This window comes from Euprymna scolopes, chromosome 46 (assembly GCF_053919585.1).
Source record: "Euprymna scolopes isolate OS-2025 chromosome 46, ASM5391958v1, whole genome shotgun sequence".
NCBI classification, from domain to species: domain Eukaryota; kingdom Metazoa; phylum Mollusca; class Cephalopoda; order Sepiida; family Sepiolidae; genus Euprymna; species Euprymna scolopes.
This window is the reverse complement of record NC_136527.1, coordinates 18,253,457-18,273,243: the sequence shown is the minus strand read 5'-3', so window position 1 is coordinate 18,273,243 and position 19,787 is coordinate 18,253,457. Positions and strand designations below refer to the sequence as shown.

Genomic DNA, 19,787 nt, shown 5'->3' with positions numbered 1-19,787 from the left:
CTTATTCACTGTTGTTTATGATTTTTAGTTATGTCCTTTGCTTATTTTTATTTTTAGGTAATTATTTAAAAAATGTTTCTTATTCACAGTTGTTTGTGATTTTTAGTTATCTCCCTTGCTGATTTTTATAAAAAATTTCAAGTGGCTTCATGCCTTGTCTTTAACGATTTCCATAAAAAATTTCAAATGGATTGCCTTGTCTGAAGCGATTTAAATAAAAAAATTACAAGTGGCTTCATGCTTTGTCTTGAATGATTTCCATAAAAATTTTTAAGTGGCTTCATGCCTTGTCTGGAGTGACTTTCATAAAAAAATTTCAAGTGGCTTCATGCCTTTTCTTTAACGATTTCCATAAAAAATATCAACTGGATTGCCTTGTCTGAAGCGATTTAAATAAAAAAATTACAAGTGGCTTCATACTTTGTCTTGAATGATTTCCATAAAAATTTTTAAGTGGCTTCATGCCTTGTCTGGAGCGACTGTCATAAAAAATTTCAAGTGCTTTACTTTTTGGGAATCATCAGTGCAGGGTGTCACTATTACTGCCGCTCGGGAGATTTGAACCCGGCAACGAAACCATCTCTGACTCCATTAGCAAGGAACAAATCCACATGGCCACCGTTAACCAGGAGAAATACCGTTGAAATTAAAAAATTTATTTTTAAATGTCGAGACGCTGATAATGGCCTAATGATTATGACATCATGATCTGCGCATTTAAGCTTAAGTGATGACTTTAAACTTCAACTTAGAGTGCTCAAGTTGCTCAACAATAAGAACCTCGTAGGAGATGTCCTTTTCTCTTCCTTGCAACCTCTATCTCACAGAAGAGACGTTGCGAGTTTGTCTCTGATGTATCGTTATTTTCATGGAAAGTGTTCGACTGAGCTTCAATCTATGGTCCCCCCTCGCCAAACTTTCACAAGAAACACTCGTCTAGCTGTAAACACTATCAATAATTTCCCCCACTCTTTATCTGTGCCTAAACCTAAACGTAGATTCCATGAACAAAGCTTCTTTCTTAGAACTGCACGCCTGTGGAATTGTCTTCCGTTTTCCTGCTTTCCGGCTCACTACAATATGGTTGTCTTCAAGTCTAACGTAAATAAGTTCTTGATGAGCCGTTCTATATAAGTTATCAAATTTACCAAATTTTCATTACTAATGATATATTGTCCAATTTCTACTGTACACTCTTTAACCCTTATCCTTGAGTGGCCTCTTGGCCTTGATAATGTGGTGATGCCTATGTAAAAAAAAAAAAAGTTCTTAAATGGGCTAACATAAGTATTACTATAATTGATTTTTTTATATCTACAGACACTAGTGTTGCTTCATCCTTTCGGGAATCATAATCCCACCCCGACACTGTAGAGATCCTTAGATGTAAAAGATCTTTCTACTCCAGTAGTTTCTTCCCCAGAACTGCTAGACTTTGGAATTCCATTCCAGGTCACTGCTTCCCCAACTGTACTGACATGCATAAGTTCAAGTGCAACGTGAACCAACATCTCGCTGCCCAAATCCCTACATAGTACTCCAGTAGATGTTTCCCCTGATAGTAGCCCCTACATATATATATATATATATATATATATATATATATATATATATATATATATATATATATAATATAAAGCTGAATGTGTGTGTGTGTGTGTGTGTGTGTGTGTGTGTGTGTGTGTGTGACTGGTCACGAATAGACTAGCTCCTATATGGTTGACTATTTAAAAAAACTGATTACATATAATGATTGAAGATGTATCAAGACACAGGAATGGGTATGTTTGATCTGGCATAATGATGATTCATTAAAATTGTGGAGTCTGCGTACGCGCCTCGTCCACAAAGTATGGAAATAAAAAATTTAAAAATTAAAAAAAAAACGTTTACAAGTGTTTTTGATATAGACGTACATAAGAACACTTTGATAAGTATGTTTTAACTTAAATAGGGATGGTATAATAAAATTGTGGGGTCTGCAATAGCGCCTGGTCTCCATAGAATGGAAATAGGCACAAACTTTAATAAAGACTTTTCATATCTATCTGCGTAAGTATACTTTGATAATTATGTTTCAGTTTGAAGAAATATGGTATAATAAAATTATGGGGTGTTCGTTCGCACCTGACCTCCATAGAATGGAAATATGTCACAAAGTTTAACAAGGTTTTTTAATATAGATCCACAGAATATTGTGATAAGTGTTCAGTGTGAATAGGTATGGAATAATAAATTATGGGGTTTATCTATTTTATTTTTACTTTTATCATATTTTGCTTTGGTTTTGATACCCCCAAATTCGAAGCTATCTCTTTACAACCCTTCCTTTTCATAACCTATCATACTTTCATAAATCAGAGTCCATTTTCTTTAGGCTGGTTTTGAACCCAGTCAACAACGGGTACTTTTGCTAGTGTGTATATATATATATATATATATATATATATATATATATATATATATATACCTACTTTATATATATATTTAATATCTGTACTAACAGAAATTTTATTACTACCTCCCCTCTCCCCCAAAAAGGAAGTAAAGTCCGGCAGAATGGAATGAACTCATACTACACTTCAAGGACATGGTAATGCCTGGGATGATAGCATCTGGACGAACGTACATGTACTGCAGGGGAGTTACTGCCTCTGAGGATGGTATCATAACGAACAAACGTGCTTAATTTATCTTTACTCTCTTTGAGCGTCTCATTTTGTCTCGTCTGCTTTTCGGCCGTTTCCGTGGCTCGTTTACGGAAACAGACGAGACACCACGATTTGTATAATGAACAAATAATACTTCCGTAATTAATAAGACACTTTGTTTCATGAGGTTAGAATTAAAAAAAAACAAAAACTGTTGCCAACTTTGTTTTCAAAACTTGTCGAGTCATTGTGTTTATTATGAGACGTATTGTGTAAGATGTGACGTCATCACTGTCAACGTCGCCAGTGGGAAATAAATAAATAAATAAATAAATGATAAAATAAGCAATAATTTTAATAAATATATAATTTTTCGTACTAATATCTTTAAATAATAGGGGTTTTGTGTTTGTAAATAAAAAAACTAGAATTTTTTAAATAATTCGTTTTGTTTTTCTCCCGACAACCTTTAGTCGAATGTACACAGAAAATATGGCCGACATGGGTAATCTGTGGGAAGGTGAGTTTATACGTGTTTGTTATTGATTTTGAGCGGCGATTGTTGTTTGTCTTTTCGATAGTCAAAACTCAATGTTTGGACCCTCTTTTCTGGGGTTGGTTTAATTATTAGACAACGACAGACACGATATTGCCGTAGTAAAAATAGAATTTACCCGGAAATATTGGGAGTGCTTTGCTTAAACTAAATGTATGTTTAGTTTTGGGGTATTAATATTAAAAAAAAAAAAAAATAATAATAAATAAATAAATTGTTTCGGGTTTGTATTACTGTACACATAGATTCGAAAAAGTTGTCAAAAAAAACAAATATATAACAAATAAATGTTATCAAAGGCAAGATAAATTACTTTTCTACCTAACTGGATATATTTTTAGTGTTTTTATTTAATGTAACATGTTTATTTAGCTCGAAAAGCATACAGTGTTTACCGATGTATTGGAAAATTCAAAATGGCGCCAGACTCTCTCTTTAACACGGTAAGTTTCGGAAAATGTGTTATAAATAAAAAACTAGAAAAAATACTATTAAAAACCCGCCGAATATATGTCAAGCTATGTCACGGTAATATATATTGAGCGAGTTTTTAACAGTATTTTAACCAGTTTTTTATTTATAACACCTTTTCCGAAACTTACCGTGTTAAAGAGGGAGTCAGACGCCATCTTGAATTTTCCAATACATCGGTAAACACTGTATGGTTTTCGAGCTGAATAAACATGTTATATTGAATAAAAACACGAAAAATATATCCAGTTTGGTAGAAAAGTAACTTATCTTGCCTTTGATAACATTTATTTGTTATATATTTGTTTTTTGACAACTTTTTCGAACCTGTGTCAGTAATACAAACCCATAAATAATAAGTAAATAAATTGTTTCCTTTGTAAGCTTAAATAAATAAAACAAAAATCTTTTTAAAATAATTATTTTTGGTGGTTGTTTACATTGGTGAGCTTTCAAACGAACGCACTTCAGGTGAAAACATTATTACCTACTTACGTGTCATGTCGAAATTAGTATAAATTCTGAAAAAATAATTTCAAGTAAAAATGAAATAATTTACGCCGCTAAATTATACATTTACCTGTATCTTATGTTTTAATGTAGAAGAGTTATGCGACCAATTTAGTATGACAAACAAGGGAGATAACCATTATCTTAAATTAAGGGTCCGCCATCTTTAAACACGATATCTGGGAACGTAATTGTGGCTGATTTATTTTTTTATTTTTTTTATTTAAAATGCTTCTAGCAGAACATCTACTGGGCCATTGGGGAGGGGGGGTACTTATACAGTTTAATCAAGACATTAAAAAATGATAATATCGAAGAAAGGTTATGTTATACGTGTCCGTTTTGAACTGAAGATTTCTGAAAAAGATGTTGGGTTTGTATTACTGTAAAAAACCACCGAATATATGTCAACCTGTGTCACGGTAACATATATTGAGCGAATTTCTAACAGTATTTTGTCTAGTTTATTATTTATAACACCTTTTCCCGAACTTACCGTGTTAAAGAGAGAGTCGGGCGCCATTTTGAATTTTCCAATACATCGGTAAACACTGTATGCTTTTCGAGCTGAATAAACATGTTACATTGAATAAAAACACGAAAAATATATCCATTTAGGTAGAAAAGTAGGGTTTGTATTACTGTACACATAGATTCGAAAAAGTTGTCAAAAAACAAATATATAACAAATAAATATTATCAAAGGCAAGATAAGTTACTTTTCTACCAAACTGGATACATTTTTTTTGTTTTTATTCAATGTAACATGTTTATTCAGCTCGAAAAACATACAGTGTTTACCGATGTATTGGAAAATTCAAGATGGCGTCTCACACCCTCTTTAACACGGTAAGTTTGGGAAAAGATGTTATAAATAATAAACTATACAAAATACTATTAAAAACCCGCCGAATATATGTCAACCTATGTCACGGTAACATATATTGAACGAGTTTTTAACAGTATTTTAACCGGTTTTTTATTTATAACACCTTTTCCCAAACTTACCGTGTTAAAGAGAGAATCAAACGCCATCTTGAATGTTCCAATACATCGGTAAACACTGTATGGTTTTCGAGCTGAATAAACATGTTACATTGAATAAAAACACGAAAATTTTATCCCGTTTGGTAGAAAAGTAACTTATCTTGCCTTTTATAACATTTATTTGTTATATATTTGTTTTTTGACAACTTTTTCGAATCTATGTGTACAGTAATACAAACCCGAAATTTTTTCACTTAATTGGATTGAGTAGTTTGTTTTTTTTGTTTTTTTTTTTTACAGTGGAAAAACACGTTTTTATGATAGCACGTTGAAGGCAGACATCTTTTAATTTTTTGAACACGTCACGGGGAGATAACTCAATCTAAAGCGCCGACACTCCCTCCTCATCTTTAATTCTAGCTTTTCTTCCTAAAAATCGAACCTTTTGCTTGGTATCATAACAAATTGTTTTTTCGCTGTAACGAATACATACAATATAAACGTTTTTCGATATTTTCATTTTTTTAATGTCTTGATTAAACTGTACAAGTACCTAATTTTGGTACTCATGCATGCACTTATTGATTCGTGCTGAAATAATTATTATTTTGAAAGCCATTCTTAACATGGGGACGGGAGAGTGTTGTGTTGTGTACTTATTCTGTACTTTCACCTAACAATTTAATAAAAACGGACATCGTATAACTTTAATTAAACTTGAAAATACTATTTAAAAAATAGCACGGATCAGTAAGTGCACCATAAACAAATCTACTCATATTGCATGCGCATAAAAAAGATGGCCGCCAAAAAATACAATGCATAATACAACTTTTTATATCTCGATAACTAATTATTTCTGCAAAATTTCAGTGCAATTTTCGTATTCAGCATAGTCAAAAACCTATAAAAGTTGTTATTTAAAAGAAAATTGTGGAGGTGGGGTGGACCTAATCTAAAAAAAAATATAGCTAAAAAAATTACGAAAATTCCTTGAATAGAAAGTTATTTTTAGTTAAAAGTAATTTTTACGGAAAATTGGGTAAAATCGCATTTTTCTTAGATGTTATAAAGTAAACTGAAGAGGGGACATAACTCGGAACGAAAAATTTATTTTATTTTTTATGGCGTTAAAATTCGTTGTAACGCTTCTTCACTATTGGGACGAGATTTCGGAAATCGTAATACTGAATTTCACATGAAATCAGTGGTATCTACGTATTCCTCGTATTTTTTAGATGATTATATCCAAAAATTACGAAAAATAGATAAGGTAGAAAATTATTTATTAAAGAAAAAGAAAAATAGAATTTGATTAAAACGATGGCACTTCTGCATGACAGAGACATATTAGCAACACAGACGAGTTATCGACTCCTGTTCTTCGAAAGAGAAATGACATCTAGCGGCCATTATGTGAATTTCAAATATAAAGTGTTTACGAGAATGCAAAAATATCTAATAACGAAACAAGCACAAAAAAAATATGGAAGTCGAAACATTTATTGAATTAAAAAATATATCAAAATATAATTTTAATGTATTAATATAATTTCTCGATAACTACTTATTTCTGTAAAATTTCAATGCGATTTTCGTATTCAGCATAGTCGAAAACCTTTAAAAGTTGTCATTTGAAAGAAAATTGTGGAGGTGGACTAGGTGTATCAGAATTTTTGTAGGAATTTTTGACACCCCTAACACGAAACTGCGAATAAAATATAAAAAACTCGTAATTTCTCTTTTCAAAGTGGGTTGTTTATTTTCTTTATGGATTATACTTCCAAAATAAACTATTAAAGTTGTATAAAAACTAATAGAAATATTTTTTTTTATTTTTTAAAAAACAGTAATGAATTTTACGAACTCAATATTTTTCAATTTTTAAACTTTAAAAATCTATCAAAATTTTTCTATTGATTCAATTTTTACGATATTTTCAGGGTTAATGTGAAATTTTATGCTCTTTCCAATAAACCGAATATAATATTTTAGACAAACGTTTTTTTTTTTTAATTCACGCCCCCCCCCCATTTTCAAATGTCTATTAAAAAGTAAATAATTAATTCATGTACCAAAGTTTTATATATCACAAATTGAAGATAAAAGATAAATATATTCAAATTTAAAACAAAAAAAAATAGTGTTTTTTTAGAAATTTACCTGTAAAGTCCGAAGTTTAAAACCTTTTTTAAACAAAAGCAATGTTGTTTGTTTTTGTGTGTGTTTTTTTAATGAAACCTTGGTCCTTGCTCCTTTTAATTGAAAAAAAAAAAAAAATAGGTTTTGAATTACATTTTTCGAGTAGTTATATGCTTGGAAAGTCTGGGTGGAATTATTCAATATTTTTCACGAAATGTCTGACACACCTAATCTAAAAAAAAATACCATGATTTCTTTCCAATGAATGGTTTAATGTATGAAAATATATTTTTGGTTTGTAAATGCAGCAAAATAGAATTTTAACAACATGAAACATTTATTTATTTATTTAAGAATTTTTTTCTTTTTTATTTATTTATTTTTTTTTTTTTTACAAAAAAATTGTATTTTTTTCACAGTAAGATTGTATGATGAACATATATCAAATATAACTTTGGTTTGTCAATGTAGTAAAATTGAATTTTAATATAGAAGTTTTTATTTATTTATTTATAAAAATTTCATATAAATTTTTTAATAATATTGTTTTTTTTTTTCCAATGAGTGGTTTTTATTGAAACCTTTTTGGAATATAGTTTTTTTGCACAGTTACAAGGGATAGAGTTCCCTTATTTGTTCAAAAACCCCTTCCAAGGGATTGTCTTTGCACAAACTTTTAGAAAGGTACGAGTTATCGACCCCTGTTCGGCTGACACAACGGAAGTATATAATATTTGACGTTTGTGATTAAAATTTGAAATTGCTTCAAAATCACATAAATTTTGCTTAGGAAAGTAGAAGTCAGTATTAGGCTTCTTTTTTTTTTTTTTTTTAAATCTATAATAATAATGGGGGAACCGTGTTAACTGGCCTTTGGGCCAAGATCACAGTGTAGTATCTGTTCTTCAGATACTGCACTAAGTGTATCAGAATTTTTGTAGGAATTTTTGACACCCTTAACACGAAACTGCAAATAAAATATAAAAAATTCGTAATTTCTCTTTTAAAAGTGGGTTGTTTATTTTCTTTATGGATTATACTTCCAAAATAAACTATTAAAGTTGTATAAAAAGTAATAGAAATATTTAAAAAAAAAATAGTAATGAAATTAATTGAATGTTACGAGTTCATTATTTTTCAATTTTTAAACTTTAAATATCTATCAGAATTTTTCTATTGATTCTATTTTTACGATATTTTCAGGGTCAACGTGAAATGTTATGCTCTTTCCAATAAACCGAATATAATATTTTGGACAAACGTTTTTTTTTTTAATTCACGCCCCCCCCATTTTTAAATGTCTATTAAAAAGTAAATAATTTATGTACCAAAGTTTTATATATCACAAATTGAAGATAAAAGATCAATAAATAATATATTCAAATTTAAAACAAAAAAAAAGTAGTGTTTTTTAGAAATTTACCTTTAAAGTCCGAAGTTTAAAACCTTTTTTAAAAAAAAAACAACGTTGTTTGTTTTTGTGTGTTTTTTTTTTTTAATGAAACCTTGGTCCTTGCTCCTTTAATTGAAGAAAAAAAATTAGGGCTTGAATTACATTTTTCGAGGAGTTATAAGCTTCGAAAGATAGTGGGTGGAATTATTCAATAGTTTTGACGAAATTTCTGACACTGCTAATGCTGCACTTCAATTTCTTGTTCTCTGTCTTGGAGGAGAAGTTGTTCACAACTGAGACAATTTTTAATTTTTGTTCCTTTTGTCCACGTTAAAAAAAACGACCCTGGTGTCTAACTCTGTCCTGTGGGGAGGCATTGTGAATAGGAACCGTGTTTACTGTGAGAAATTTTGCAGGAATAAGCAGGCTTCTCATTGGTCGGTTTAACCACCCACGATATTGTTGGAACCTATCAGATTGATTGTTCTTACTAACTGCCTAGGGTATTCTTGGCGCCAAATTTATCTTCTCAGACCACCAGTTTTCACACAGACAACAGGTTGAGATGGACATATGAAAACTCACTCGAGGCTTGTAACCTCAAAACCACTTTGTCTTATCGAGACATTTTAATGCCTTAATGTGAGGCGAAATGTTATTACCATTTGCAAACACCACTGCCCTTAAGTTGGGTAGCTTTATCTGAGAGTACATCTTTCAAACTCCTTGGCTTAATGTTCACAGGAAACATGAGTTGGAACAATTACATTGAAAGCGTTGCCAGGGCTGCTGCGAAGAAGGTAGGCTCTCTCTACCGTTCTAGAAAACTACTAACACCCGCAAGTATCCTGTACATCTATAAGGCCACCATTCGCCCATGTATGGAGTATTGCTGTCATATTTGGGCTGGTGCATCTGCTACTAGTCTCTCGCTCCTTGACAAGGTTCAAAAGAGTCGCAAATCTGATAGGCCCTGAACTGGCATCTAAGCTTCAGCCTCTGTCCCATCGACGAAATGTTGCATCCCTCTGCATGTTCTACAAGTATTTTAATGGTGAATGCTCTGACGAACTGCAAACACTTTTGCCCCCACGACGTGAACACCCTCGACAAACCCGACAGGCTGCTAAATCCCACCCCCACACAGTAGAGATCCCTAGATGTAAAAGATCTTTCTACTCCAGTAGTTTCTTCCCCAGAACCGCTAGACTTTGGAATTCCATTCCAGGTCCCTGCTTCCCCAACAGAACTGACATGCAGAAATTCAAGTGCAACGTGAACAGACATCTTGCTACCCAAATCCCTACATAGAGCCCCAGTAGTTGTTGCTGCTGATAGTAGCCCCCTACACCAAAGTGGCAATGTGCCTTGTTTGGGGTTAAAATGTAATAAGGAAAAATTTATTTTAAAAAATATTAATCGCACTGTTATGTTCTGTGAATTAATCGACTTTCATTATTACAATATAATGTCTCTCAGAGATGAAATTATGGTTTATATTTTGACCTGTCCTTTGGCCGCCATTCAAATGGTTATGTACAGTGAACATTTTTCCTTTTTTTTTTTTTTTTTTTTTTTTTTTTTTTTTGCATAGGCATCGCGAATTATCAAGGCTAAGAGGCCCCTCGAGGATAAGGGTTAAAGAGTTTACAGTAGACAATTGGACAATATAGTAATTGTTAGTAATGGAAATTCGATAAATTTGTTAACAAGTGGAACGGCTCATCAAGAACTTGTTTACGTTGGACTTGAACACAACCATATTGTAGTCAACTGGAAAGCAGGAAAACGGAAGACAATTCCACAGGCATGCTATGTTCATGGAATCTATGTTTACGTTTAGGCACAGATAAAGGGGGGGGATTATTGATAGTGTTTTCAGCTAGACGAGTGTTTCTTGTGAAAGTTTGGCGAAGGGGGGGGGGTCATAGATTGAAGCTCAGTTGAACACTTTCCATGAAAATAATGATACAGCAGAGACAAACTCGCAACATCTCTTCTGTCTATTTTGAACACTATCAAGGCAGGATAAGTCCTTTCTAGCAGCTCCTGGCCAGATGTGGCAACAGTCCTCCATCCTTGGACGTACCTGGCTCTTATATAGATAAAGAATTGCATCAGCAGTGAGATATCTACTGGATCAATAGAAGGATCCGACCATTTTTCCAGTGGCGTTGGCAACAGATTTGATGTACATGTTCCATTTAAGATCAGGAGTAAAGGTCAAGCCCAGAAGCTTGTCAAAACATGGAGTCTCCCCAAGACTTTGTAAGGCATCACTTAACTCATCGACCTTTTTGCAGCTTTTCTTCGACAGCGGAGTTTTGTATCCAGCATATTGCGAAGATGAACTATTGTTATAGAATGGATCGAGAGAGAAATTATATTGTAGACACGTTGACCGGAAGTCAGGGTCAGCTGATCAGATTGCATGTGAGCTGAATTGAAGAGATTGAATTTGGACTTAAAAGGCGACGGACGACTTCACAGTCGTCTCCTCCCCCTTCACTGTTGGGGGGGGGACGCTGACGTGTGTAGAAATGAGGCCAAGAGAAACCATGCAGGCCAGAGATTCACTTTCTATCCTTTTGCGAGACATCTGGAAAGTGAAACAAAACTATAAAACCAATTCGTTTTGGAGTGATTGAATCTTCGTCCAAAACAGGTACCAAGTCTCCCCTCCAAGACAAGAGATTTCCAGATGGACCAACATCCAAGACGCAGAAGGTTTATTGAAAAATACATGTACCACACACACACAACGGCATATGAACATATCATTTAATAGACTGGCCATTAGACGATCACACAACGTTAACTCTGATGAGACGATCACACGCACGATCCCCTTTATGATACAACAACACAACGGCATATATATATATATGTATATATATATATATATGTATATATATATATATGTATATATATTTATATATATATATATATGTATATATATATATATGTATATATATTTATTTCAATTAAAAATATAACTTCTAATAATTATGTGATCTATATACAAATTGTCTCCCTTGAATATATATATATATATATATTATATATATATTTATTTCAATTAAAAATATAACTTCTAATAATTATGTGATCTATATACAAATTGTCTCCCTTGAATATATATATATATATATATTTATATATATTTATTTCAATTAAAAATATAACTTCTAATAATTATGTGATCTATATACAAATTGTCTCCCTTGAATATATATATATATATATATATATATTATATATATATTTATTTCAATTAAAAAAATAACTTCTAATAATTATGTGATCTATATACAAATTGTCTCCCTTGAATATATATATATATATATATATATATATATATATTATATATATATTTATTTCAATTAAAAAAATAACTTCTAATAATTATGTGATCTATATACAAATTGTCTCCCTTGAATATATATATATATATATATATATATATATATATTATATATATATTTATTTCAATTAAAAATATAACTTCTAATAATTATGTGATCTATATACAAATTGTCTCCCTTGAATATATATATATATATATATATATTTATATATATTTATTTCAATTAAAAATATAACTTCTAATAATTATGTGATCTATATACAAATTGTCTCCCTTTATTCACATAATTATTAGAAGTTATTTTTTTAATGCTTAATTGAACTTTAATGCTTAGTTTTTCCATCAATTGTTTGACTTGGGTCATTTTTTTTAATTGATGCATGAAAAAAATCTATGTGCTATTCGAGACAAGAAATAAAAGAAATAAAGAAAATTCTTACCTGTTACTTCCCAACTTAGATTTTTTTACTTTAATAAAATTTACGTTGAAGTTTTAAAGTGACACTATTGTAATTTCTGATTGTTTTTTTTTTCATTCTGCCAAGAGCAAAACCACTGTGAGAATATCTCACGTTACTTCGCTATTTGAAGGAGATTTTGAAGTATTTAAGCTGTCAATTTCTGTTTATGATTAAAGTTTAAAGTCAAGCATTCTAATTCACTTGTGTATTTGGACATGCGAAACTCTATAACATGCACGACGGAAGAACAGATGTACATAAATCTAATACAGTGGAACAAATACATAGAGGACATTGCAAAGGCTGCTGCAAAGATGTACATAAATCTAAGACAATGGCAGAATCGTTAGAAAATGACCTCCAGACCATAGTGGACTGGGCCCGCAAATGGATGGTAACATTTAATGCTAGTAAAACTAAGCTGCTCTCCTTTAACAACGTAGATTTCATGAGCAGAGCTTCTTGCTCAGAAGTGCACGACTGTGGAATTCTCTTCCGTTTGCCTGTTTCCCACCTGACTACAACTTGGATGTCTTCAAGTCCAACATAAACAAAAAGTTGCAATTTACGGCTGCATCTCATTCAAATATTGAAAATTATTTAATAGTAAGTAGCTCTAAAGCCCAGTACGTCTAACCCTAACCCTAACCCTAACCCTAACCCTAACTACTGCCACATCTAGGCAGGAGCTACTTAAAGCAGCCTATCCTGCCTTGACAGAGTACAAAATAGACTTTGTGGCTTAGTGGGGGCTGCCCTTTTTCTTCCCTGCAACCTCTCTCCCAAAGAAGGGACGTTGCGAGTCTGTCTTTGTTTTATCGTTATTTCCATGGCAAGTGCTCATCTGAGCTCCAATCTCTGGTCCCCACTCGCCAATCTTTCACGAGAAACCACTCTTTATCTGTACCTAAATCAAAACGTAGATTCCATGAACAAAGCTTCTTTTTTAGAAGTTCACGCCTGTGGAACTCTGTTCAGTTTGCCTGTTTCCCACCTGACTACAACCTGGATGTCTTCAAGTCCAACATAAACAAATTCCTGATAAACCGTCCCCTTAAGTAAAACACTTTATCAGATCTCCAATACTAACAATTACTACGATATTGTCCCATTGATTACTGTACATGCAATAACCCTTATCCCCGAGTGGCTTCCGGGTCTTGATAAGTGGTGACCTCCATGTGAAAAAAAAAAATGTTGCCTAATAAACTGCTTCAAATTTTTTCTTGGCCAAGCAACTTTCCTTCGATTTAAGGGTCCTGGATATGACCTTAAACTATAACCAGTGGTGAGGCCCCAGCTTGTGGGCTTTGGGGAGTGTAGAGCCACCCTTTAATTACCATTGCTCCCAGGTCCACTCTGACCCGGAGTGGTAGTACCTGTTAGGGTCCCAACTATGGGTTAAATAGAAACCGACGTGAAAACAACAAATATATTCTATTAAAAAAATTTTTCTTCAAAATCTTTGGATTCGGCATTAGATAACCCGAAAAGGGTTGATATGCCGTAAAACAAAAACAACCAACCAACCAACCAATAATTGTGGAACACATTACTACTGAACTGCTTCCTTGCAAACTACAACATGGTGTCTTGGCCAAGCAACCTTCCTTCGATTTAAGACATTTCTGCTTCTTTTACAATTACAAGACACCTCTCCAGCCACCATTTTGTCAACTAAGACAACTATAAAAAAAGTAATCAGTCAAGAAATGGGAGATATGTCTGGGTTTGGGGTTGACCACCCAGAATTCTATTCGGTGGTTCAAGTATGTTAAGTGCATTGAAGGCAATACAAGTTTGCTGTGAGTAAGAGATACTCAACAAGTGTATTCCTATTATTCCTTAATTGGAATTCATTTTTGAGATGAGCATTATATATTAATTTTTATTTTTATTTCGGACTACTAGTCTCATCTTTATTAGTTGTTGCTTTTTATCTTTTATTTGTTTATTCACAACGTTTCGGCCAACTATTCCTCTGGCCTTCGTCAGGTGGTAACCGCGACGGATAGGAACTTTGAATCTCCTAACTGCATTCTCAGCCATCACTGCCATCCATAGTTGTTGTCGTCTCACCACATTTTTGGCCAAGTAAACGTCTGGCACGCTTTGGGTGGGATTGAAACCGCTATCTTCAGACAATGTTCATCTGGAACTGTAGAGATTCAATGTCTCTATCAACTGCGCCACGGGCCCCGAAGGAGCGATCAAGGTTGGATTCTTTGATCTTATAAATCCACGTTTCCTCGAGGAGATTCGAAGTTCCTATCCGTCGCGGTTACCACCTGATGAAGGCCAGAGGAATAGTTGGCTGAAACGTTGTGAATAAACAAACCAATAAAAGATCAAAAACAACAACTAATAAAGATGAGAATAATAGTCCGAAATAAAAATAAATTAAGTGTATTCCTGATATTCATTAACGATCTCCCTGATAATATTGTGTCCGAGATGGGTATATTTACTGATGATACAATGCTTTATAACATGCATTAGGAAAGAACAGATGTACATAAATCTAAGACAATGGCAGAATCGTTAGAAAATGACCTCCAGACTATAGTGGAATGGGGCCGCAAATGGATGGTAACATTTAATGCTAGTAAGACTAAACGGCTCTTCTTTAACAATTACAAGATACCTCTTTATCTGCTTATATCCATGACAAATAGCACCCTACCTGAGAATTCCACCTTCAAACTCCTCGGCCTAACGTTTGCGGGCAATATGAACTGGAACAAATGCATAGAGGACATTGCAAAGGCTGCTGCAAAGAAGATGGGTTCCCTCTATCGAGCTAGAGTATCCTGTACCTTTACAAGGCCACCATTCGCCCATGCATGGAGTATTGTTGCCACATCTTGGCTGGTGCATCTACCACTAGCCACTCTCTCTTGGATAGGACCCAAAAAAGAGTTGTCAATCTAATCGGTCCCACTTTATCAAGGCCACCATTCGCCCATGCATGGAGTATTGCTGTCATATTTGGGCTGGTGCATCTGCTACTTGTCTCTCGCTCCTAGACAAGGTTCAAAAGAGAATCGCCAACCTGATAGGTCCTGAACTAAGCTTCAGCCTCTGTCCTATCGACGAAATGTAGCATACCCCTGCCTATTCCTCAAGTATTTTAATCGTGAATCTGCAAGCACTTGTACCTCCTCAACGTAAATACCCCCCGACAAATCCGTCAAGCAGCTAAATCCCACCCCTACACAGCTGTAAGAAAGCCTTTTACTCCAGTAGTTTCTTCCTCAAACACAGCAAGCAGCAAAATCACACCCCTACAAAGTAGAGATCCCTAGATGTAAGAAAATAGTCTGCTCTAATAGTTTCTTTCTCAGAACTACTAGACTTTGGAATTCCCTTTCGGTTCCCTGCTTCCCCAACTGTACTGACATGCAAAAGTTCAAGTATAACATGAACCGACATCTTGCTGCCCAACTTCCTACATAGTATCCCTGTAGCTTAGATCCCTGATAGTAGTCCCCTACATCAAAGTAGCAATGTGCCTTGTTTGGGGTGAAAATGTAATTAAAAAAAAAAAAACCCTTGAAATATTGTGAAAATAATGCTCAAGATGAGACCAGTAGTCTGAAGAAACCAATAAACACGAATAATTAATCCTCATCTCAAAAATTTAGAAAAATAAAAACGAAAACTTTTTAATCCCAGCTTGGAAAAAAAAAAAAAAAGACAGCAATAACTCAACCCAGTCCTTTAACAAAAAAATTATAAACTTGAGTTCTCGTTCTTCCTTTGCTAGCCTCTTTCTCAACTTTTCATTTCAGCATTTTCATATAAATAATTTATGTGACTGAAATGGGAATCAACAATTGACAAACTTTCACGAAAAACACTCGTCTAACTGAAAACACTATCAATAATTCCCCCCACTCTTTATCTGTGCCTAAACATAAACGTAGATTCCATGAACAAAGCTTTTTTCTTAAAACTGCATACCTGTGGAACTCTCTTCCGTTTGCCTACTTTCCAGCTGTCCAATGTACTTTGTACTCTGTCAAGGATAGGCTGTTTTTAGCAGCTCCTGCCCAGATATGGAGCAGTATTCCATCCTTGGACGTACTTGGCTTTTATATAGATAGAGAATTGCATCAGTAGTGAGATATCTTCTGGAGCGGTAGAAGGATCCAGCAACCTTGGCAACAGACCTGATGTACGTGTTCCATTTCAGATCAGGAGTGAAGGTCAATCCCAGAAGCTTGTCAAAACATGGGGCTTCTCCTAGACGAGAGCCATCCATTTCAATTGATGCCAGATGGGGATCAGAGCATTGATGATGTAAAGATAGGAGTTTGGTTTTAGATGCATTAAAGGTAACCAGCCACGTCTTCCCCCCACTAAACCACGCGCTCAAGATCAGAGGAGAGAGAATCAGAGAGAACTTTGTCATTTACAGCTTTTGATGTGTTGCCATAGATGGTCATGTCATCAGCATAGATGTCAACGAATGATTTAAGTATGTGTTTTGGGAGATCATTGGTGTAGATCAGGATTTGACAGCTGTGAAAAAACAAAAACGTAAAAATATAGATGGGAAGGTTAAGTTTTTTTTTTTAAAGTTTAGGATTCTTGTGCAGATTAGTGATGTTTTGAACCAACGCAACTCAGGTGAAAACATTATTGCATACTTACGTGTCATGTTGAAATTAGTATGAATTCAAAAAATCACAAAAAAATGATCCAGTAAAAAAACAAGTGAAGCATGCGAGGCAAAAAAAAAAAAAAATGACTAAGTTCAGCATTTACCCCCTCCCCTCCCATTTAGCCCCAAAAGTCCCTAGGGGACGTCAAATCCTGGTAAAAATGAACAAACGGTGCAGTTTTAGGCCTTAACATATGTACATTTGAGTTCTGCACCATGCAAAAAAAGAAATGACTGAATTCATCATTTGCCCCTCCCCCCTTCAGCCCCAAATGTCTCCAAGGCCTTAACATATTCAAATTTGAGTTCAGCACCATGCAAAACTGCTAAATAGACATACACAGAAAATTTTGGACAAATATGGTAAATAGTCCCAAAAATGGAGTGTTTTTATTAGCCCTAAAAGAACCCCTGGAGTACACTCAAGAATTATCACGAAGTATAAAAAATTATATAGAAATCAGTCGGTTGCAACTTTTCAGAAAGTTTTATAAAAATCCAAGGCATCCATTTTTTTTTTTTTTTAATAAGCACAAATGTGTTAATTTTAGCCATTTTAACCTGAAAGGCACCTCTAGGGAGCGGGGGGGGGGACTGTTACTTTTTTTACTCATATCATGTTTAATGTTTGTGCAAAATTTAAAAAAATTCCAAGGCGTAGTTATTGAGAAAAGTGTGGACGGCCGAACAGACAAGGGTGAATTTACAGGGGACCAAAAAACATTTATCCAATTATCGAGTTTTATTGTATGTTTTTAATGTCGAAGAGTTGTGCAACAAATTCAGTATGACAAACTGAATTATCTCCCCTGATTTTAATTAAGGATTTGATATTTTTAAACATAAAATGTCAAAATGTAAATGTGGTTAATTTTTTGTTAAAAATAGATCTAGCACATTCTGTACAGCGTCGAACGATAAAATTGTCGCCCGAAAGAAAACAATACTACAGCTTTATTTTAAAACTTTTATTGAAAAAATCAGTTCAGGTAACTTGATTATGTAGTAGAGCTGACATCTATACAATGTAGCCGCCTTCAGCCTCAATCACTGCCTCAATACGGTCCGGAACTTTTCTACAAGCGCCGGCAAGAACTCAGGGAATACTTAGCGGATAGCAACGATTAGGCTGGTTTTGGTGTTGAGAGAGGTCATGTTGGTGATGTTTTTGACGTATGCCCAAACAAAGTAGTCTAGGGTTAGGTCAGGAGAGTAGGGGGAGTAAGAGAAGGGTAATGAGGCGGCAGTGAGCACTCTTTCTGAACCCAAGTATAGGTCTCTCGGCGCTGAGTCCTGTTGCCACACCCAGGGTCTGCTAGCGGCCACCTGATTACATTAGGGGATCACCACACTCTTCAACACATCCAGGTACACTTTGGTGTTGACTTTCAAGCCGACTTTGAAAATGTGAGGCGGCATGATGTGGCCCTCACTTGAAACCACACCAAAGACCATAACCGTGGCCGGAACTGTTTTCATCAGCCTGGGCACGTCCCTCTTCTTCGTGGCAATCCAACGATGCATTTTGAGGGTGCTGGCAATGGTCCTGTTTTCATAATTTGGATCAGTGGAGAGCATGAGTTGTACAGTGGCACATCTCCAATCTCGCTCGTTGAACATCGTGTCACTTTCAGACATGATAGAAGACTCCTATCACTTGGGATTCGTGCACAACTAGCTAACTAGTAGATGGTCTACAACAAAAAGAAGAAAACCGGTTTTCATCAAACGGAAATGGAATTATGTTGTCTCTTCTAGGGTGGCAATTTTATTGTTCCAATGACACGTGAATACGTAATAATGTTTTCAGACAAAAATGTATTGCTTTAAAATGTCACTATTCTGCACAAGCACCAAATTTAGCCCCCCTTCTCTCCCTCACACATCCCCAAAAAATAAAGTAGAAATAATTTCCTTAAATAGAAAAGAAGGATTTCAAATTGTAAATTGCTTCAGCTATTTCCGAGACTGACTCCAGATTCTCTGTCAAAGTGCTTAAATCCTTGCTACCCTATTTATTACAACGACCAGCAGGGAAACCCGACATTACCCAGGATTGAATGATGATCAACGAATATTTCACACTCTTATATTTTTATTGTCATCGAAATCGGTGAAAGCTTCACATGTCTCCATGCAGTGTAACTTAGTCCAAAATATATGTTATTCTAGAGAACCTACTGTTTATTTTATAAAATTATTTTATATATAAAATTCTTTCCAGTTAACGAAAAAAAAAAATTAAGAAATTTACGTGAGGGGGTTTGAAGCTACAAACCACATCCTGAAAAAAGACAAAACAAAAGAAGCGTAAATTTGCAAGTTATAAAATTCTTTGCAGTTATTGAAAAAATATTAAGAAATTTACGTGCAGAGTTTGAACCTACAGACCACGTCTTGCAAACCCCCCCCAACCCCCCCCCCAAAAAAAAACACACTATTAACTTACCCAACGTTCTATTATTGTTGCTAAGTGATTCTGAGACAAAACTTAACTAAGATCACTCCCATCTTCTACACTAAAGTTCTGTAAATTTTAAAGAAAATCTGTTCAGCCGTTTCGGAGTCTATAAGGAACTAACA

At 34.2% G+C, this 19,787-nt stretch overlaps 1 protein-coding gene across 4 annotated transcripts in view; it reads left to right on the top strand.

Annotated features, from left to right (window-relative positions):
- The first annotated feature begins 3,098 nt into the window (after positions 1-3,098).
- The window catches only part of LOC145270053 (Golgi SNAP receptor complex member 1-like), a 109,722-nt gene continuing 93,033 nt past the window's right edge, over positions 3,099-19,787 (top strand). For 2 of the 4 annotated variants that reach the window (XM_080125658.1, XM_080125656.1), the window contains exon 1: positions 3,099-3,171. In XM_080125658.1, coding sequence (XP_079981784.1) covers positions 3,129-3,171 — 43 coding nt within the window. In that variant the 5' untranslated portion in view covers positions 3,099-3,128. The remainder of the gene's footprint in view (positions 3,172-19,787) is intronic. The other 2 variants (XM_080125657.1, XM_080125655.1) reach the window with 1 other exon arrangement.